Raw genomic sequence first — 22,958 nt, forward strand, 5'->3', positions numbered from 1 at the left:
AGCTTAAATGTCCCTAGAAATAAACTGAATTGTTAGCTATTTAACTGTCCAAATGATATGTGGTGTTATTTACAGTTTATAAGGGTCAGGGGTGGTTAGTGGCATGAAAGCCAAAGACCTTGTGGATCCAGGTCGTATGAGCCCTCTTTTTAAAGGTGTATTGGCTGTCCTGGCCACAGAGGCTGTGCTAACGTTTGACCCAAATCTAGCCAGAGCTTTCCCTGTAAAAAAAAAAAAAAGACACATTTTTCCAGGAACAGACCAAGGACTTGTTCCTGCCACACATTCACTATGAGGGTTCTGGTGAGGCTATATTGTTTTAAATACATTTTTCTTGTACTCAATTTGTATTTTCTTTCCTGTTATTGTTACTGATTTCGACAGACAAACAGGAAAGGTTTGAAGCAGGAAATGTGTACAATATTGGGATTTACAGCACGGTCACAAAAGATTGATGACACAAGACGTGTCTATTTTATGGATCGAGCAGATTGATAGTGCATAAATCGTGACCTTTTCATGTTAATTGCCACGCTATGTGTAGGAGAAAAAAAGAATCAGGGACACAAATCCAAACAAAGATGGCAACAACTCAGACCACGAGACAGCTCGTGCCCTGACTGCCCCATGTACCTGAGCATGTTGAGGTACTACCTTAAAGGGATACTTCGGGATTTGGGCTATGAGCTGCCTTATCTACTTCACCAGAGTTCCGATTAATATGTGGATACCGTTTTTATGTCTCTGTGTTCAGTAAGGAAGGAAGTTAGAGGTAGTTATGTAGAAGTCTGTGTATCTGCTAGCATTGCCCCATGTACCATGGGGTATGAAATTATTGATAAATATGAGCAATATTTATAGAATAAATCATTCAAATACTGAGCTATATTGTATATTATTTATCCACATAAATAATATCCACATAATTTACTATTAATTTATGTTGGGCACAAAATAATCTGAAACGCAACCAAAATGATCAGCAAATGCATCCAACAAGTTTGTAAAGGTACAACCTTCATGTAGTCATTGCCTGCTAGGAATGAATTAATTAATTATAAGAATCTTTAGTGGTGTCAATAATTTGGACCCCTACCTTTTTGAGAGAAAAAATGTATTACTTGCTGAACAAATATCTTTCTCTGAGCAATTCTATTAGTATAAAATAATACTATTACCTTATTATTTTTGCATACAATATAACTCACAATTTTTATTTTTATTTTATACAGTCATTAAATATTGCTCATCTTTATCAAGGGTGTCAATAATTTCAGACCCCAATGTTGATATGACCTCATCTTGACCCAGTCAGACTTTTTCTATACTCCGCGCAGTAAAATGTCCCCTGGGATAGCTGCCATTTTCTTCCTGTGACCCGAAGAGAGAGCGAGAGAGTGGATTACGGGCATCTGATTACGGCAGTGAGGTTTCACTAAGGCGATGCCCCCTGTAAAGGAACATGAACGTTGACAGAGGCTGTCCTCCGGGTTACAGTACGTTGTTGTTGCACTATCCTCCCTTTACTCTTGTTCTGTGTTCTCAAATTCACTTCAGATTGGAGTGATTCTACGAAGGTCCAATCCCCTGTGATGGACTCTGTGTCAAAGGGGATTGAGTATTAACCTGAAATGTTAAAATGAAAAACCAGCACTGTTATCCTACTGTACTATATGCATATTCTGGAATTCCCCAGGATAAATACAATGTGTTGTTATAGCAGATACTGTTTGCTCTTTATCATAACAAAATTAACTTTTAGACATTTCGTAGTCATGTGACTGCACAGGATCACTGTTTTATTAGTTTAGATGATTCTAAACAGTGCATACTGTTGAACGCTGTACTATGAGAAACAGTGGAGGCTGCTGAGGAGAGGACGGCTGATAGTAATGGCTGGAATGGAGTCAATGGAATCGTATCAACCACCCAGAAACCATATATTTGATACCATTCCATTGACTCCATTACAGGTATTATTATGTGTCGTCCTCCCCTCAGCAGCCTCCACTGATGAGAAACCAGATGTGTGACGGTCATGGAATGTTGAATGACGATTATCGGCCAGCCAAATGAAGCGGTCACCATACACTATACAGTTGAAGTCGGAAGTTTACATACACTTAGGTTGGAGTCATTAAAACTTGTTTGACATAATTTGAGTCAATTGGAGGTGTACCTGTGGATGTATTTCAAGGCCTGCCTTTAAACTCAGTGCCTCTTTGTAGACCTCCACAAGTCTGGTTCATCCTTTGGGAGCAATTTCCAAATGCCTGAAGGTACCACGTTCATCTGTACAAACAATAGTACGCAAGTATAAACACCATGGGATCACATAGCCGTCGTACCGCTCAGGAAGGAGACGCGTTCTGTCTCCTAGAGATTAACGTACTTTGGTGCGAAAAGTGAGAATCAATCCCAGAACAACAGCAAAGGACCATGTGAAGATGCTGGAGGAAATGGGTACAAAAGTATCTATAGCCACAGTAAAACAAGTCCTATATTGACATAACCTGAAAGGCAGCTCAGCAAGGAAGAAGCCACTGCTCCAAAACCGCCATAACAAAACAAAAAATACAACTGCACATGGAGACAAAGATCATACTTTTTGGAGAAATGGCCTCTGGTCTGATGAAACGAAAATAGAACTGTTTGGCCATAATGACCATTGTTATGTTAGCAGGAAAAGGGGGGATGCTTGCAAGCCGAAGAACACCTTCCCAATAGTGCAGCACGGGGGTGGCAGCATCATGTTGTGGGGGTGCTTTGCTGCAGGAGGGACTGGTGCACTTCACAAAATAGATGGCATCAAGGGAAATTATGCTGATATATTGAAGCAATATCTCAAGACATCGGTCAGGAAGTTAAAGCTTGGTCCCAAATGGACAATGACCCCAAGCATACTTCCAAAGTTGTGGCAAAATGGCTTAAGGACAACAAAGTCAAGGTATTGGAGTGGCCATAAAAGTCCTGACCTCAATCCCATAGAAAATGTGTGGGCAGAACTGAAAAAGCCTGTGCGAGCAAGGAGGCCTACAAACCTGACTCAGTTCCACCAGCTCTGTCAGGAGGAATGGGCCAAAATTCTCCCAACCTTATTGTGGGAAGCTTGTGAAAGGTTACCCAAAATGTTTGACCCAAGTTAAAGAATTTAAAGGCAATGCTACCAGATACTAAATGAGTGTATGTAAACTTCTGACCCACTGGGAATGTGATGAAAGAAATAAAAGCTGAAGTAAATAATTCTCTCCACTATTATTCTGACATTTCACATTCTTGAAATAAAGTGATGATCCTAACTGACTTAAGACAGGGAATTTCTTACCAGGATTAAATGTCATGAATTGTTAAAAACTGAATTTAAATGTATTTGGCTAAGGTGTATGTAAACTTCCGACTTCAACTGTATATTCAAAAGTATGTGGACACGCCTTCAAATTAGTAGATTTGGCTATTTCAGACACACCCGTTGTTGACCGGTGTATAAAATCAAGCATACAGCCATGCAAGCTCCATAAAACAAACATTGGCAGTAGAATGGCCTTACTAAAGTGCTCAGTGACATTCAACGTGGCACTGTCATAGGATGTCAGCTTTCCAACAAGTCAGTTCGTCAAATGTCTGCCCTGCTAGTGCTGCCCCGGTCAACTGTAAGTGCTGTAATGAAGTGGAAATGTCTAGAAGGCCACACAAGCTCACAGAACGGGACTGCAGAGTGCTGAAGTACATAGAGCGTAAATATTGTCTGTCTTCGGTTGCAACACTCACTCCCGAGTTCCAAACTGCTTCTGGAAGCAACGTCAGCACAAGAACTGTTCATCGGGAGCGTCATGAAATGGGTTAACATGGCCGAGCAGTCTCCCACAAGCCTAACACCTCGATCACACCGACAGCGTCGTTACGTAAAATGGTACGCTGCATCCTTTGAATATGTACGCAACGAAAGTTTTAACATTCACCTTCTGCTACCATTTCTGTGAAGCTGTCGACGCATACAGTTTGATCCATACGTTCAAGAATAACAACTTATGCACCACACAGAACACACTGCATTTGCCTCTACATCGCAATGCTGCATGGCAAACACAGCTTTTTATTGGAAAGGAATGTACTTCTGGTGTACCAAAATGCAATGACACTGTCGGTGTGAGCGAGGCGTAAGATCAACGTGCGCAATGTGAAGCGTCGGCTGGAGTGGTGTAAAGCTTGCTGCCGTTGGACTCTGGAGCAGTGGAAACGTGTTCTCTGGAGTGATGCTTCACCATCTGGCAGTCCGACTGACAAATCTCGTTTTGGCAGATGCCAGGAGAACGCTACTATGGTGCCAACTGTAAAGATTGGTGGAGGAGGAAAAATGGACTGGGGTGGTTTTTCATGGTTCGGGCTAGGCCCCTTAGTTCCAGTGAAGGGAAATCTTAACACTACAGCATACAATGATTCTAGACGATTCTGTGCTTCCAACTTTGTGTCAACAGTTTGGCGAAGGCCCTTTCCTGTTTCAGCATGAAAATGCTCCCGTGCACAAAGCGAGGTCCATACAGAAATGGTTTGTCGAGATCGGTGTGGAAGACTGGAACTTGACTGGCCTGCACAAAGCCCTGACCTCAACCCTATCAAACACCTTTGGGATGAATTGGAATGCTGACTGCGAGCCATGCCCAATTGCCCAACATCAGTGCCCGACCTCACTACGGCTCTTGTAGCTGAATGGTAGCGAGTCCCGTCAGCAATGTTCCAACATCGAGTGGAAAGCCATCCCAGAAGAGTGAAGGCTGTTATAGCAGAAAAGGGGGGCACCAACTCCATATTAATGCCTATGATTTTGGAATGAGATGTTTGAAGAGCAGGTGTTCACATATTTTTTGGTAATGTGGTATAATAACCTTCAAAATGCTGCCATAAAAATAGAACAAATAGAATGGTGGTCCCCAAGGAAGTAAAAGCAGGTAGTATACCCATCAATATGTGCTGTGGTTTGTTGATTCAACCCAACTGACATTACAAAAAAGACATTATATTGCATGAGCCACAGCAGTTAACATTATCTGAATGAACATAAACTCAATCTTATGTTCAAACTATTGCATCCCAATACCAGACAGCCATTGAGATTGTACCCATGAGTTTACCAGTCATATTTCCAGGGTTAGAGGGTCCAAGCACGTTCTATTCATTCTATTTCTATGTGTGCTGCTGCTTGTTTCAGCAAGGAGCAACAATGTTTCATCAAGTAGTTAAGAGTCCATGTTACCGCAGAAACAGATTCAATGTCACGAATGTCTGCCCCGTCTTGAGTCAGCTGTTCGTTGACATAAAATGGGTTATTTTATTTTCATTGCAGTCTTCATCCATAACCGTTGGTTACGCGGTTATACAATAACTGTGCCAGACCTACAAACCACCATTAGTCTTGTGTGGGCGGCTAGTCCTTGTGGCTCTTTGAGTCCAGTCAGCGTGGCCAGCGTCACAGAGCCGGGGTTCTGCCTGTAGTCTGCCTCTAAACCCAGGGCTCATTAGCACAATGCCATGTGATAACCCAGGGATTAGGCTGTGATTTAAACACAAACCTCAATAACCCTCCTCATTTCCCCCATCCAAAAGCCAAATCAAACATGCTGCATACAATCACAGCATTATTCCCCCTGCTCTGTGTTCACTGTTCACCCCCCTCGTCACTTTTTTAAAGCTCACTACTGTAGTACTAGCCCGCCTTGCGGGTAGAACCGAGGGGGAGACTGTGTGTGCTCTGGTGTGTGCATGATATAGCACAAGGTCAATGCAGAGAGCTTCCCCCACCTGGCTGTAACCCTCTCTGTCTGTGTCGGGTGGACACTCTGAAATTATAGCCGTCCGTGCCCTTGCCCAAACATCACTGTTACCATGGTTACTCCATGGCTATCAGTCTGAAGGATGTTGCTGGGGAAAAGACTCAATAGGTCTCTACAAGCCAGAATGTTGAATAAAATTATGTTTGAGGTGACTTTCCCGGTTGTCCGTGCGCTTGGTCATTTTAGCAGCAGCAGGAGGTAGAGAGGGTATCCACGGGAAAGTGTTGTTTACCTGACTTTTTGTGGCACTGGTATGGTCTGTCGCTTATATTTTCAATCTCTTGATTCATTGCACGTGATGCACAATATGTAAACAATAGCCAAATGTAACCTAATTTCGTCGACCGAAGCACGTTTCCTCGCAACAAGCTGGAAGTGTGCAACCAGAGGCTCAGCCATACTGTGCAAGTGTTTGCGTGTGCGAATTACATCAGTATGGAAACTAAAAACCAGAGGTACAAACCAGTATACACACCAGTGTACTGAAAGTCGGGTTAATAACACTACTCTGTTGATATTTTGTCTTAATCTTCGAGCAGCAGAAGGACAAACCACACAGACAACCGGTAGAGCAAGTTTATGTGTATTATTCCATGGGATTTCAGGCCCGGTGACAGAGTAATCACATTAGCCCTATGGGTGAATAATTCATTCACTGGATAGCTGGATTACGGACCGTTTTAGCTCTTTCTCTCCACACACACACACACACACACGCCCTCCCCCATCGACATCGACATCGTAGTCTATCTAAAGGGCTCGATTGATTATGGATTCAGTTCTTTGTCCGAGAGTGCCTCCGCTGACAAAAGAAGCTGGGAGAGATGAATATGAAGAGAAACAGCTGAGATTGTAGGAGTGTAATGTCATTATCTTAGTGCAGTAATACATTGTCTTTATGTTAGTACTGTAAAGTGAAGACAGACCTGGGGTGCTGTGTCTCTGACACAGCTGTGCTGGGGCTGAGTTACCTGCGACAGTGGCGCTGGAACATCGGCTTTGGACCCATTAGTATGGCACACAGTGTTCAGTGGACAGACTAGAGCAGTTAACACACGCAGGGCCATCCCTTTTATGGAATAAATCCATGGAAACACAGCTCTGGGCTGGGCTGGCTGCATAACCTGATGGTTGAAGTGGGATGGAGAGTTCACAACGACAACACATATTCCCTCATCTGATTAAAGTGGTGTGGAAATCCCTCATGAATTTCAATCAATTTCAGTCTTCCTTTAATTTAATTACCATTTCAAATCAAATCAAATGTATTTATATAGCCCTTCTTACATCAGCTGATATATCAAAGTGCTGTAAAGAAACAATGCAGGTGTAGAAGCACGGCATTTGTCAGTTGAATGAAGTCAAGCCCATGGTTTTTGACCTTTTATAGGTTAGGTGTTCCGGTAAGCCAGGGCATTATATTTTCTATCAGGCATAAACAGTAGGCTACAGCATGCAGGAAACCTGTTATACTTGATGCACCTAATTAGTGTAATTTTTTAAAGTTCATGACATTTCATTGAAATGATGTGGAAACAACGTTGATTTAACCAATGTGTGCAGTGACAACTAAAAGATACCAAAAAACAAATCAAATCAAAATGTATTAGTCACATGCGCCGAATACAACAGGTGTAGACCTTACAGGGAATTGCTTACTTACGAGCCCCTAACCAATGCAAATAGTCTGGGTAACCATTTGAATAGATGTTCAGGAGTCTTATGGCTTGGGGGTAGAAGCTGCTTAGAAGCTTCTTAGACCAAGACTTGGCACTCCAGTACTGCTTGTTGTGCGGTATCAGGGAAAACAGTCTTTGACTAGGGTGACTGGAGTCTTTGACAGTTGTTAAGGCATTCCTCTGACAAAGCCTGGTATAGAGGTCCTGGATGGCAGGAAGCTTGGCACTAGTGATGTACTGGGCCGTTCGCACTACCCTCTGTAGTACCTTGCGGTCGGAGGCCGAGCAGTTGCCATACCAGGCAGTGATGCTCTCGATAGTGCAGCAGTATAAACTTTTGAGGATCTGAGGACCCATGCCAAATCCTTTCAGTCTCCTGAGGGGGAATAGGTTTTGTCGTGCCCGGTTCACGACTGTCTTGGTATGCTTGGACCATGTTAGTTTGTTGGTGATGTGGACACCAAGGTACTTGAAGCTCTCAACCTGCTCCACTGCAGCCCCGTCGATGAGAATGCTCCATCCTCTTTGTCCTGTAGTCCACAATAATCTGCTTTGTCTTAATCACGTTGCGGGAGAGGTTGTTGTCCTGGCACCACACTGCCAGCTCTCTGAACTCCTCCCTATAGGCTGTCTCATTGTTGTCGGTGATCAGGCCTACCACTGTTGTATCATCGGTAAATCGAGTGATGGTGTTATTTCGTGCCTGGCCGTGCAGTCATGAGTGAACAGGGAGTACAGAAGGGGGCTGAGCATGCACCCCTGAGGGACCCCTGTGTTGAGGATCAGTGTGGCGGATGTGTTGTTACCTACCCTTACCACCTGGGGGCGGACCGTCAGGAAGTCCAGGATCCTGTTGCGTTGTAGAGGGAGGTGTTTAGTCCCAGGGCCCTTAGCTTATTGATGAGCTTTGAGTGCACTATGGTGTTGAATGCTGAGCTGTAGTCAATGAATAGCATTCTCACATAGGTGTTCCTTCTGTCCAGGTGGGAAAGGGAAGTGTGGAATGCAATAGAGAATGCATCATCTGTGGGTCTGTTGGGGCGGTATGCAAATTGGAGTGGGTATAGGGTTTCTGGGATGATGGTGTTGATGTGAGCCATGACCAGCCTTTCAAAGCACCTCATGGCTACAGACGTGAGTGCTATGCGTTGGTAGTCATTTAGGCAGGTTACCTTAGTGTTCTTGGTCACAGGTACTATGGTGGTCTGCTTAAAACATGTTGGTGTTCGACTCGGTCAAAAAGAGGTTGGAAAAGTCAGTGAAGACACTTGCTAGTTGGTCAGCGCATGCTCGCAGTACACATCCCGGTTATCCGTCTTGCCCTCCGGCCTTGTGAATGTTGACATGTCTAAAGGTCTTACTCACATCGGCTGCGGAGAGTGTGATCACACAGTCTTCCGGTACAGCTGGTGCTCTCATGCATGTTTCAGTGATTTTTGCCTCGAAGCGAGCATAGAGGTGCTTCCCTTTGTAGTCTGTAATGGTTGCAAGCACTGCCACATCCGACGGGCTTCCGAGCCAGTGTTGTACGACTCGATCTTAGTCCTGTATTGACGCTTTGCCTGTTTGATGGTTCGTCGGAGGGCATAGCGGGATTTCTTATAAACTTCCGGGTCCCGCTCCTTGAAAGCGGCAGCTCTAGCCTTTAGCCCAGTGCGAATGTTGCCTGTAATCCATGGCTTCTGGTTGGGGTATATACTAGAGGTCGACCGACTTAATTATAATATAATAACACACAGAAATACGAGCCTTAGGTCATTAATATGGTCAAATCCGGAAACCATCATTTCGAAAATATAACTTTTATTATTTCATTATTATTATTATTTCAGTGAAATACGGAATCGTTCCGTATGTTATCTAACCGGTGGCATCCCTAAGTCTAAATATCCCTGTTACATTGCACAACCTTCAATGTTATGTCATAATTATGTACAATTCTGGCAAATTAGTTCGCAACAAGCCAGGCATATACCCAGACTCTGCGTGCAATGAACACAAGAGAAGTGACACAATTTGCCTAGTTAATATTGCTTGCTAACATGAATTTATTTTAACTAAATATGCAGGTTTAAAAAAATATAAAGTTCTGTGAATTGATTTTAAGAAAGGCATTGATGTTTATGGTTAGGTACATTTGTGCTTTTTTCGCAAATGCGCTTTTGTTAAATCATCCCCTGTTTGGCGAAGTTGGTTGTCTTTGTTAGGAAGAAATGGTCTTCACACAGTTCGCAACGAGCCAGGCGGCCCAAACTGCTGCATATACCCTGACTCTGTTGCATAGAACGCAAGGGAAATGACACAATTTCCCTAGTTAAAATAAATTCATGGTAGCAGGCAATGTTAACTAAATATGCAGGATTAAAAATATTTACTTGTGTATTGATTTTAAGAAAGGCGTTGATGTTTATGGTTAGGTACACATTGGTGCAACGACAGTGCTTTTTTCTCAAATGCACTTGTTAAATCACCCATTTGTCTTAGTAGGCTGTGATTCAATGATAAATTAACAGGCACCGCATCGATTATATGCAACGCAGGACAAGCTAGATAAGCTAGTAATATCATCAACCATGTGTAGTTAACTAGTGATTATGTTAAGATTGAGTGTTTTCTATAAGATAAATTTAATGCTAGCTAGCACCTTACCTTGGCTCCTTGCTGCACTCACATAACAGGTAGTCAGCCTGCCACGCAGTCTCCTCGTGGTTTGCAATGTAATTGGTCATAATCCTTGTCCAAAAATGCTGATTAACGATTGTTATGAAAACTTTAAATTGGCCCTAATTAATCGGCCATTCCGATTAATCGGTCGACCTCTAGTATGTACGTACAGTCACTGTGGGGACGACGTCCTCAATGCACTTATTGATGAAGCCAATGACAGGTGTGGTGTACTCCAAAAATGCCATTGGAGGAATCCCATAACATATTCCAGTCTGTGCTAGCAAAACAGTCCTGTAGCTGAGCATCTGCTTCACTGGTGCTTCCTGCTTTAATTGTTGCTTGTAAGCAGGAATCAGGAGGATGAAATTATGGTCAGATTTGCCAAATGTAGGGCGAGGGAGAGCTTTGTATGCATCTCTGTGTGTGGAGTATAGGTGGTCCAGAGTTAATTTCCCTCTGGTTGCACATTTAACATGCTGATTAGAAATTTGGTAAAACTGATTTAAGTTTCCCTGCATTAAAGTCTCCGGCTACTAGGAGCGTCGCCTCTGGGTGTAGCGTTTTCTTGTTTGCTTGTTTGCTTATGGCGGAATACAGCTAATTCAATTGTATCTTGGTACCTCTGACTGACAAAGGTGGTATGTAAACAGCTATGAAGATAACAGATGAGAACTCTCTCGGTAGGCAGTGTGATCTACAGCTTATCATGATATACACAACCTCAGGCGAGAAATAGCTCGAGACTTCCTTAGATATAGTGCACCAGCGGTTATTTACAAAACTGTGTGAACACTGGTTAATTCAATGTTGTTTCAATGAAATTACATCTAACCAATGTGAAATAGACGTTGAATTGACAACTCTGCCCAGTGGGAACACATTGTGAATTATTGCACTGACAAGAGTCATTCATGTCATTCAAGGTTAAGACATGAACCTTGAAAAATTTCACTAATCAGGTGCATCAAGTATAACAGGTGTCCTACATGCTGGAGGCTACTTTTTATGCCTGTTATAAATCTCTCATGTCCTAGCTCACCGGAACACCTAACCGATAAAGAGACAAACCATGGGCTTGACTTCATTCAACTGAGAAAAGAAAATTAAACAAAAAGGAAGACTGAAATTGAGTGATAAACAAACATGCCAGCAACAAACACTGACACTACACATGCAAGTATATCTGACCAAATTATGAAAGACAAAAATTATACTTTTGAATCCCATAAAGTCATTGTGGAAGAGGTGAAAAAGTTATTGTTGTCTATCAACAATGACAAGCCACCGGGGTCTGACAATCTGGATGGAAAATTACTGAGGATAATAGCGGGTGATATTGCCACTCCTATTTGCCACATCTTCAATTTAAGCCGACTAGAAAGTGTGTGCCCCCAGGCCTGGAGGGAAGTGAAAGTCATTCCGGTACCCAAGAATAGTAAAGCCCCCTTTACTGGCTCAAATGGCCGACCAATCAGCCTGTTACCAACCCTTAGTAAACTTCTGGAAAATATTGTGTTAGACCAGATACAATGCTATTTCACAGTAAACAACCGACTTTTCGCACACTTATAGGAAAGGACACTCAACAAGCACAGCACTTACACAAATGACTGATGATTGGCTGAGGGAAATTATTGATAAAATGATTGCGGGGACTGTTTTGTTAGACTTCAGTGCAGCTTTGGACATTATCGATCATAGTCTGCTGCTGGAAAAACGTATGTATAAGGGCTTTACACTCACTGCTATAATTTGGATAAAGAGTTACTTGTTTAACAGAACACGGAGGGTGATCTTTCATGGAAGCCTCTCAAACATAATCCAGGTAGAATCAGGAATTCCCCAGGGTAGCTGTTGTTATGAATGTCCTGACCAGGTCAGGTTACAGGAGATCACAACCCTACAGATTATCTCTCAACCCCAACAGAGGAGGAGAGATATAGGGGTCTGAAGATGTGGGGGGTTTTATAAACCCTCACGCCCCTGGTAAATCTCAGGCTACAGACAAATTCCTTTGTCCTGTTACTATGGAGAACCAGCCTCAGAACATTAAACATGAAATAAAGGGACTTTGGAACAATGGTTTCCGTCAGCCACAATGGTGGTCATGACGATAGATGGAATATGAAAATGTATGTCATTTTTGTTTTGTTATTAAAGGTTAATAGATTACGTTATTACGAAAACATTGTAATGTGAAGAGTTTTCCTAGTATATGTTTGATGTTTATACATTGTACATTATATAGTAAATATCCAAATCAAAGAGAATGTTTTGGGGAAGATGAAATGTTAAGTTGGTTAAATTTGGATTTGAATCAAATCTAGACCTTGCCTCATTAACTTGGTACGCCCAGAAAATTGCCCTAAAGGCGGTTACGCCCACTTCTGACCCAAGGGTATAAAACCTGTGAGTATAGAATTTACAGGAGGACTAGGTAACCCCAGCTGCAGCAAGGTCTAAAAAATAAACGAAAATCCTTTTCTACCTAAGCTACGGATGAGTAGCTGTGTCTAAGCGGGTGAATTCAAGTCGAACCACCTAGCCTCCATCTCCCATCGAATTGTGGTATCTAAAGGGTTTCATTCCTATGCTGTGAGCTACAGAGCTGTCTGTCCTCAGAAACCCCTTCCAGAGCAAAGGGTGAGGGAACAGACTCCTAAGCCCAAAAGTACACTGACATCGGGAGGACTCTCAGAGAGGTGCGCCAGAGTAGCGCGTCATCGAACAGCTGAAGGCCTACGCAGAGAATCCACGGAGATCATCCCCACGTAATTACATAATTATATTCTGACCCATAAGAGCGGCAGTTTGGGGCAAGGCTAGGGTTAGAATAGCATAGCTGACAAATTCACCCAAATGTATATTTCTCTTGTGTACTTTGTTTTCTCTCTCTATTGAAATTTCCATCGTGGGTAACACGCGCCATAGTGTGTTGGCCCGTTATACTTAGTTCTAATCAATAGCCTATAATGTGTTTTTGTCTATGTGTATCTTTTATCATCATTTGAGCTTTTTAGTAAATAAATATTCAACTAAGATTGGTGTGGAACGAATTCATTGGTGAGACCCGGGTCCGTGCAGATTCACGGGCTATACGACGTTCAAAACGAGATTGGTAGAGGCAACTTGTTAATTAGCGGCTGTTGTAAAATGGATATTCTGATATACTTTGACTTAATTTGGGAAATAGAAACTCAATAAAAACTAGTTTTCCCATGGTGCCCCAGGTTAATGAGTTAATAATTGCTTGATTCAGTTAATCTAGGATGGGGAGAAGTCTGTCCATGGTAAGGCACTGTTCTGCCTTATAAACAACACTATCAACAAGGCAGGTCCTACAGGCCTTAGTTTTGTCGCACCTGGACTGCTGTTCAGTAGTGTGTTCAGGTGCCACAAAGAGGGACTTGGGAAAATTTCAGTTGGCTCATAACAGGGATTACCTTTAAGTACACAGAGAGCTAACATTAATTGCATGCATGTCAATCTCTCATGGCTCAAAGTGGAAGTGACTTCATCATTCATTGTTTTTGGAAGAGGTGTATGTACAGAGCTGTCTGTTTTAAAATGCTAGCACACAGCTCGGACACCCATGCATACCACACAAGACATGCCACCAGAGGTCTCTTCACAGTCCCCAACTCCAGAACAGACTATGGGAGGTGCACATTACTACATAGAACCATGACTACAATGATCTCTATTTCACATCAGGTAACTAATGCAAGCAGTAGAATCAGATAAAAATACACCTCATGGAACAATGGGGACTGTGGAAGAGACACACACAAAGGTACAGACACATGCATACGCACGCACACATTGTGATATTGTTGTATGGTGGTATTGAACATTTTGTGTTGTGGATGTGTGGTGGTGTAGGGATGTTAAATGATTTACTGTTTTGTCTTTAGCTCATTCGGCACTAACATATTTCTCTGCCTTGGCAGCAACTGTTTTTTTTGTGACTTGTGGTAACTCTCAGGTTTTAAGTCAATAGTTGTTTAGTAGTCCAAAAATGTCAAACATTAACTTGCTTGACCATGCTGTATTAAGTCATGTAACTGTTTGTTTGTGGGGAGGTGTTGCTCTCTGATTTTATGATGAAACTAAGGTGTGGTTGAATTTATTCTGCCACTGTCTTCTTATTGGGATTTTTTTCTTCTTCTTTGTCTTCTGATTGGCTTAAACCCAACAGATTATGGGGACATTCTATGAAAAGGGCTAGGCTATATATTTGGGGCGGCAGGTAGCCTAGTGTTGAGAGCGTTGTGCCAGTAACCAAAAGGTTGCTAGATCGAATCCCCGAGCTGACAAGGTAAAAATCTGTTGTTCTGCCCTGAACAAGGCAGTTAACCCACTGTTGGGCCGTCATTGTAAATAAGAATTTGTTCTTAACTGACTTGTCTAGTAAAATAAAGGTTAAATATAAAAAATTAAAAAATGTAAGTATCATGTAAGTATCAACATTGGTTTAACACTGTATACCATCATATAACATCATAAAACAGAAGCATAACACACGCCAACTTGCTTATGGAAAGCCAATCGTTTGTGTCATGTCAGCCAGTGTGACTTGCTATTAGGGACACCAGCTGTGTCATTATATTGTGAACACAGGATAATTGTGAGTAGTGGACTGTTGCAAAGATATGTTCCTGGTAACAAAACAAACTCATGTATGTGGATGGATGAACGGGTAGTGGAGAGTCTAATCTATTCTAACTCAGGAAACTTAATGTTTCCTGTTATTCTTGATGTACCTGATTTACTGTCATTTTTCAAAGTTCATGTTTTAACCCTGAATGACATGAATGACTCTTGTCAGTGCAATAATTCGCAATTCGCAAGTTCCCACTGGTCATAGACGTCAATTCATCATCTATTCCACATTGGTTCAATTTCATTTCATTGAAATGATGTGGAAACAACTTTGAATTAACCAGTGTGTGCACAGTGGGCTAATAAATATGCATTGAAAGAGGTGTTCTTTGCTATTGGAGATTCATGTAACCTCTTGCTGTGTGTTCCAGCTGCTACGAGAGCTGAAACACCCCAACGTGATCGCCCTGCAGAAAGTGTTCCTGTCCCACAGTGACCGAAAGGTCTGGCTCCTTTTCGACTATGCCGAGCATGATCTCTGGGTGAGTGATTCATCATGACCGCCAGTTAGACAACCTGTTTTTGTTTGGATGTGTCATCAACTTGTTCTGTTGGTTGTTTCATCTTTGTTCTTGATGTTTTCCGGTCTGTACCATGTATGTATGTATGTATGTATGTATGTATGTATGTATGTATGTATGTATGTATGTATGTATGTATGTATGTATGTATGTATGTATGTATGTATGTATGTATGTATGTATGTATGTATGTATGTATGTATGTATGTATGTATGTATGTATGTATGTATGTATGTATGTATGTATGTATGTATGTATGTATGTATGTATGTATGTATGTATGTATGTATGTATGTATGTATGTATGTATGTATGTATGTATGTATGTATGTATGTATGTATGTATGTATGTATGTATGTATGTAACCATGTATGTATGTATGTATGTATGTATGTATGTATGTATGTATGTATGTATGTATGTATGTATGTATGTATGTATGTATGTATGTATGTATGTATGTATGTATGTATGTATGTATGTATGTATGTATGTATGTATGTATGTATGTATGTATGTATGTATGTATGTATGTATGTATGTATGTATGTATGTATGTATGTATGTATGTATGTATGTATGTATGTACAATGTATGTATGTATGTATGTATGTATGTATGTATGTATGTATGTATGTATGTATGTATGTATGTATGTATGTATGTATGTATGTATGTATGTATGTATGTATGTATGTATGTATGTATGTATGTATGTATGTATGTATGTATGTATGTATGTATGTATGTATGTATGTATGTATGTATGTATGTATGTATGTATGCTACCGTTCAAAAGTTTGGAGTCACTTAGAAATGTTTTTGTTTTTGAAAGAAAGGACATATTTTTTTGTCCATTTTAAAATAACATCAAATTGACCAGAAATACAGTGTAGACATTGTTAATGTTGTAAATGACTATTGTAGCTGGAAACGGCTGATTTTTAATGGAATATCTAAATAAGGCGTACCGAGGCCCATTATCAGCAACCATCACTCCTGTGTTCCAATAGCACGTTGTGTTACCTAATCCAAGTTTATCATTTTAAAAGGCTAATAGATCATTAGAAAACTATTTTGCAATTATGTTAGCACAGCTGAACACTGTTGTCCTGATTAAAGAAACAATAAAACTGGCCTTCTTTAGACTAGTTGAGTATCTGGAGCATCAGCATTTGTGGATTCGATTACAGGCTCAAAATGGCCAGAAACAAAGGACTTTATTCTGAAACTCGTCAGTCTGTTCTTGTTCTGAGAAATGAAGGCTATTCCATGCGAGAAATTGCCAAGAAACTGAAGATCTCGTACAACTCTGTGTACTACTCCCTTCACAGAACAGTGCAAACTGGCTCTAACCAGAATAGAAAGAGGAGTGGGAGGCCCCGGTGCACAACTGAGCAAGAGGACAAGTACATTAGTGTCTAGTTTGAGAAACAGACGCCTCACAGTTCCTCAACTGGCAGATTCATTAAATAGTTCCCTCAAAACACCAGTCTCAACGTCAACAGTGGAGAGGTGACTCCGTAATGCTGGCCTAGGCAAAGTTCCTCTGTCCAGTGTCTGTGTTCTTTTGCCCATCTTAGTCTTTTCTTTTTATTGGCCAGTCTGAGATATGGCTTTTTCTTTGCAATTCTGCCTAGAAGGCCAGCATCCCAGAGTCGCCTCTTCACTGACGTTGAGACTGGTGTTTTGTGGGTACTTTTTAATGAATCTGCCAGTTGAGGACTTGTGAGGCGTCTGTTTCTCAAACTAGACACTAATGTACTTGTCCTCTTGCTCAGATGTGCACCGGGGCCTCCCACTCCTCTTTCTATGGGGCGGCAGGGTAGCCTAGTGGTTAGAGCGTTGGACTAGCAGCCGAAAGGTTGCAAGTTCAAATCCCCGAGCTGACAAGGTACAAATCTGTCATTCTTCCCCTGAACAGGCAGTTAACCCACTGTTCATAGGCAGTCATTGAAAATAAGAATTTGTTCTTAACTGACTTGCCTAGTTAAATAAAGGTAAAAATAAAGGTTAAAAAAAAAAAATCAGGACAACAGTTTTCAGCTGTGCTAACATAATTGCAAACTGGTTCTCTCGTGAACATGTAGCCTTTTAAAATGGTAAACTTGGATTAGCTAACACAATGTGCCATTGGAACACATGAGTGATAGTTACTGAAAATGGGCCTCTGTACAACTATGTAGATATTCCATTAAAAACCAGCCGTTTCCAGCTACAATAGTAATTTACAACATTAACAATGTGCACACTATATTTCTGATCAATTTGATGTTATTTTAAAGGACAAAAAATGTGCTTTTCTTTCAAAATCAAGGACGTATCTAAGTGACCTTTCTAAGTGGTAGTGTATATTGTGAAACCTAGGTGTTTTCAGTCTCTTGCTTGATACATTTCTCTACACCACTCCCTCTGATCTCCTTTCAGCACATCATCAAGTTCCACCGAGCCTCCAAGGCCAATAAGAAGCCCATGCAGCTGCCGAGAGGGATGGTCAAGTCTCTCCTATATCAGATTCTGGACGGGATCCATTACCTTCATGCCAACTGGGTGCTTCACAGGGATCTGGTGAGTAGAGCGTAGTATCAGTGTCCATTTACAGTGTTGCTACACCTGCTCACTGACACCTCAACCACTGATCAAATCAAATCAAACTTTATTTGCCACATGCACCGAATACAACAAATGTCGACTTTATCATGAAATGCTGCCTTACAAGCCCTTAACCAACAGTGCAGCCCTTAACCAACAGTGTAGACTTTATCATGAAATGCTTACTTACAAGCCCTTAACCAACAGTGTAGACTTTATCATGAAATGCTTACTTACAAGCCCTTAACCAACAGTGTAGACTTTATCATGAAATGCTGCCTTACAAGCCCTTAACCAACAGTGCAGCCCTTAACCAACAGTGTAGACTTTATCATGAAATGCTTACTTACAAGCCCTTAACCAACAGTGTAGACTTTATCATGAAATGCTTACTTACAAGCCCTTAACCAACAGTGTAGACTTTATCATGAAATGCTGACTTACAAGCCCTTAACCAACAGTGTAGACTTTATCATGAAATGCTGACTTACAAGCCCTTAACCAACAGTGTAGACTTTATCAGTGTAGACTTTACATGAAATGCTGACTTACAAGCCCTTACTTAACCAACAGTGTAGACTTTATCATGAAATGCTGACTTACAAGCCCTTAACCAACAGTGTAGACTTTATCATGAAATGCTGACTTACAAGCCCTTAACCAACAGTGTAGACATTATCATGAAATGAAATGCTTACTTACAAGCCCTTAACCAACAGTGTAGACTTTACAAGCTCTTAACCAACAGTGTAGACTTTATCATGAAATGCTTTACTTACAAGCCCTTAACCAACATGAAAGTACTTACAAGCCCTTAACCAACAGTGTAGACTTTACCATGAAATGTTTACTTACAAGCCCTTAACCAACAGTGTAGACTTTACCATGAAATGTTTACTTACAAGCCCTTAACCAACAGTGTAGACTTTACCATGAAATGTTTACTTACAAGCCCTTAACCAACAGTGTAGAATTTACCATGAAATGTTTACTTACAAGCCTTTAACCAACAGTGTAGACTTTACCATGAAATGCTGACTTACAAGCCCTTAACCAACAGTGTAGACTTTACCATGAAATGCTGACTTACAAGCCCTTAACCAACAGTGTAGACTTTACCATGAAATGCTGACTTACAAGCCCTTAACCAACAGTGTAGACTTTACCATGAAATGCTGACTTACAAGCCCTTAACCAACAGTGTAGACTTTACCATGAAATGTTTACTTACAAGCCCTTAACCAACAGTGTAGACTTTACCATGACATGTTTTCTTACAAGCCCTTAACCAACAGTGTAGACTTTACCATTAAATGTTTACTTACAAGCCCTTCACCAACAGTGTAGACTTTACCGTGAAATGCTTTACTTACAAGTCCTTAACCAACAGTGTAGACTTTACCATGAAATGCTTACTTACAAGCCCTTAACCAACAGTGTAGACTTTATCATGAAATGCTGAATACAAGCACTTAACCAACAGTGTAGACTTTATCATGAAATGCTTTACTTACAAGCCCTTAACCAACAGTGTAGACTTTATCATGAAATGCTAAATACAAGCACTTAACCAACAGTGTAGACTTTATCATGAAATGCTGACTTACAAGCCCTTAACCAACAGTGTAGACTTTATCATGAAATGCTTGACTTACAAGCCCTTAACCAACAGTGTAGACTTTATCATGAAATGCTGAATACAAGCACTTAACCAACAGTGTAGACTTTATCATGAAATGCTGAATACAAGCCCTTAACCAACAGTGTAGACTTTATCATGAAATGCTGAATACAAGCCCTTAACCAACAGTGTAGACTTTATCATGAAATGCTGAAAAATACAAGCCCTTAACCAACAGTGTAGACTTTATCATGAAATGCTGACTTACAAGCCCTTAACCAACAGTGTAGACTTTATCATGAAATGCTAAATACAAGCCCTTAACCAACAGTGTAGACTTTATCATGAAATGCTGAATACAAGCCCTTAACCAACAGTGTAGACTTTATCATGAAATGCTAACTTACAAGCCCTTAACCAACAGTGTAGACTTTATCATGAAATGCTGACTTACAAGCCCTTAACCAACAGTGTAGACTTTACCATGAAATGCTGACTTACAAGCCCTTAACCAACAGTGTAGACTTTACCATGAAATGCTGACTTACAAGCCCTTAACCAACAGTGTAGACTTTACCATGAAATGTTTACTTACAAGCCCTTAACCAACAGTGTAGACTTTACCATGACATGTTTTCTTACAAGCCCTTAACCAACAGTGTAGACTTTACCATTAAATGTTTACTTACAAGCCCTTCACCAACAGTGTAGACTTTACCGTGTAATGCTTACTTACAAGCCCTTAACCAACAGTGTAGACTTTACCATGAAATGCTTACTTACAAGCCCTTAACCAACAGTGTAGACTTTATCATGAAATGCTAGACTTTACATGAAATGCACTTAACCAACAGTGTAGACTTTATCATGAAATGCTTTACTTACAAGCCCTTAACCAACAGTGTAGACTTTATCATGAAATGCTAAATACAAGCACTTAACCAACAGTGTAGACTTTATCATGAAATGCTGACTTACAAGCCCTTAACCAACAGTGTAGACTTTATCATGAAATGCTGATTACAAGCCCTTAACCAACAGTGTAGACTTTATCATGAAATGCTGAATACAAGCACTTAACCAACAGTGTAGACTTTATCATGAAATGCTGAATACAAGCCCTTAACCAACAGTGTAGACTTTATCATGAAATGCTGAATACAAGCCCTTAACCAACAGTGTAGACTTTATCATGAAATGCTAAATACAAGCCCTTAACCAACAGTGTAGACTTTATCATGAAATGCTGAATACAAGCCCTTAACCAACAGTGTAGACTTTATCATGAAATGCTAAATACAAGCCCTTAACCAACAGTGTAGACTTTATCATGAAATGCTGACTTACAAGCCCTTAACCAACAGTGTAGACTTTATCATGAAATGCTAAATACAAGCCCTTAACCAACAGTGTAGACTTTATCATGAAATGCTAAATGCTGACTTACAAGCCCTTACAAGCCCTTAACCAACAGTGTAGACTTTATCATGAAATGCTGAATACAAGCCCTTAACCAACAGTGTAGACTTTATCATGAAATGCTTTACTTACAAGCCCTTAACCAACAGTGTAGACTTTATCATGAAATGCTGAATACAAGCCCTTAACCAACAGTGTAGACTTTATCATGAAATGCTGAATACAATGCTTTACTTACAAGCCCTTAACCAACCCTTCACCAACAGTGTAGACTTTATCATGAAATGCTTTACTTACAAGCCCTTCACCAACAGTGTAGACTTTATCATGAAATGCTGAATACAAGCCCTTAACCAACAGTGTAGACTTTATCATGAAATGCTGAATACAAGCCCTTAACCAACAGTGTAGACTTTATCATGAAATGCTGAATACAAGCCCTTAACCAACAGTGTAGACTTTATCATGAAATGCTAAATACAAGCCCTTAACCAACAGTGTAGACTTTATCATGAAATGCTGACTTTCAAGCCCTTAACCAACAGTGTAGACTTTATCATGAAATGCTGAATACAAGCCCTTAACCAACAGTGTAGACTTTATCATGAAATGCTTTACTTACAAGCCCTTAACCAACAGTGTAGACTTTATCATGAAATGCTGACTTACAAGCCCTTAACCAACAGTGTAGACTTTACCATGAAATGCTGACTTACAAGCCCTTAACCAACAGTGTAGACTTTACCATGAAATGCTGACTTACAAGCCCTTAACCAACAGTGTAGACTTTACCATGAAATGCTGACTTACAAGCCCTTAACCAACAGTGTAGACTTTATCATGAAATGCTTTACTTACAAGCCCTTAACCAACAGTGTAGACTTTACCATGAAATGCTTTACTTACAAGCCCTTCACCAACAGTGTAGACTTTATCATGAAATGCTTACTTACAAGCCCTTAACCAACAGTGTAGACTTTATCATGAAATGCTTTACTTACAAGCCCTTAACCAACAGTGTAGACTTTATCATGAAATGCTGAATACAAGCACTTAACCAACAGTGTAGACTTTATCATGAAATGCTGAATACAAGCCCTTAACCAACAGTGTAGACTTTACCATGAAATGCTTTACTTACAAGCCCTTAACCAACAGTGTAGACTTTACCATGAAATGCTTTACTTACAAGCCCTTAACCAACAGTGTAGACTTTATCATGAAATGCATGAAATTTACTTACAAGCCCTTCACCAACAGTGTAGACTTTATCATGAAATGCCTTAACCAACAAGACTTTACAAGCAACTTAACCAACAGTGTAGACTTTACCATGAAATGCTGACTTACAAGCCCTTAACCAACAGTGTAGACTTTATCATGAAATGCATGAAATGCATGAAATGACTTACAAGCCCTTAACCAACAGTGTAGACTTTATCATGAAATGCTGACTTACAAGCCCTTAACCAACAGTGTAGACTTTACCATGAAATGCTGACTTACAAGCCCTTAACCAACAGTGTAGACTTTTGAAATCATACAAGCCCTTAACCAACATGACTTTATCATGAAAATACAAGCCCTTAACCAACAGTGTAGACTTTACCATGAAATGCTTTACTTACAAGCCCTTAACCAACAGTGTAGACTTTATCATGAAATGCTTTACTTACAAGCCCTTAACCAACAGTGTAGACTTTATCATGAAATGCTGACTTACAAGCCCTTAACCAACAGTGTAGACTTTATCATGAAATGCTGACTTACAAGCCCTTAACCAACAGTGTAGACTTTTGAAATCACAAGCACTTAACCAACATAGACTTTATCATGAAATGCTTTATACAAGCACTTAACCAACAGTGTAGACTTTATCATGAAATGCTTTACTTACAAGCCCTTCACCAACAGTGTAGACTTTACCATGAAATGCTTTACTTACAAGCCCTTAACCAACAGTGTAG

General features: G+C 40.6%; 1 protein-coding gene across 1 annotated transcript in view; it reads left to right on the forward strand.

Annotated features, from left to right (window-relative positions):
* LOC123995016 (cyclin-dependent kinase 19) overlaps nt 1-22,958 on the forward strand; it is a 75,093-nt gene that overhangs the window by 13,634 nt on the left and 38,501 nt on the right. Inside the window, exons 3-4 of the mRNA XM_046298219.1 lie at nt 15,208-15,318; nt 17,787-17,927. Of these exons, the coding sequence (XP_046154175.1) occupies nt 15,208-15,318; nt 17,787-17,927 (252 nt within the window). The remainder of the gene's footprint in view (nt 1-15,207; nt 15,319-17,786; nt 17,928-22,958) is intronic.

This window comes from Oncorhynchus gorbuscha, linkage group LG14 (assembly GCF_021184085.1).
Source record: "Oncorhynchus gorbuscha isolate QuinsamMale2020 ecotype Even-year linkage group LG14, OgorEven_v1.0, whole genome shotgun sequence".
NCBI classification, from domain to species: Eukaryota; Metazoa; Chordata; class Actinopteri; order Salmoniformes; family Salmonidae; genus Oncorhynchus; species Oncorhynchus gorbuscha.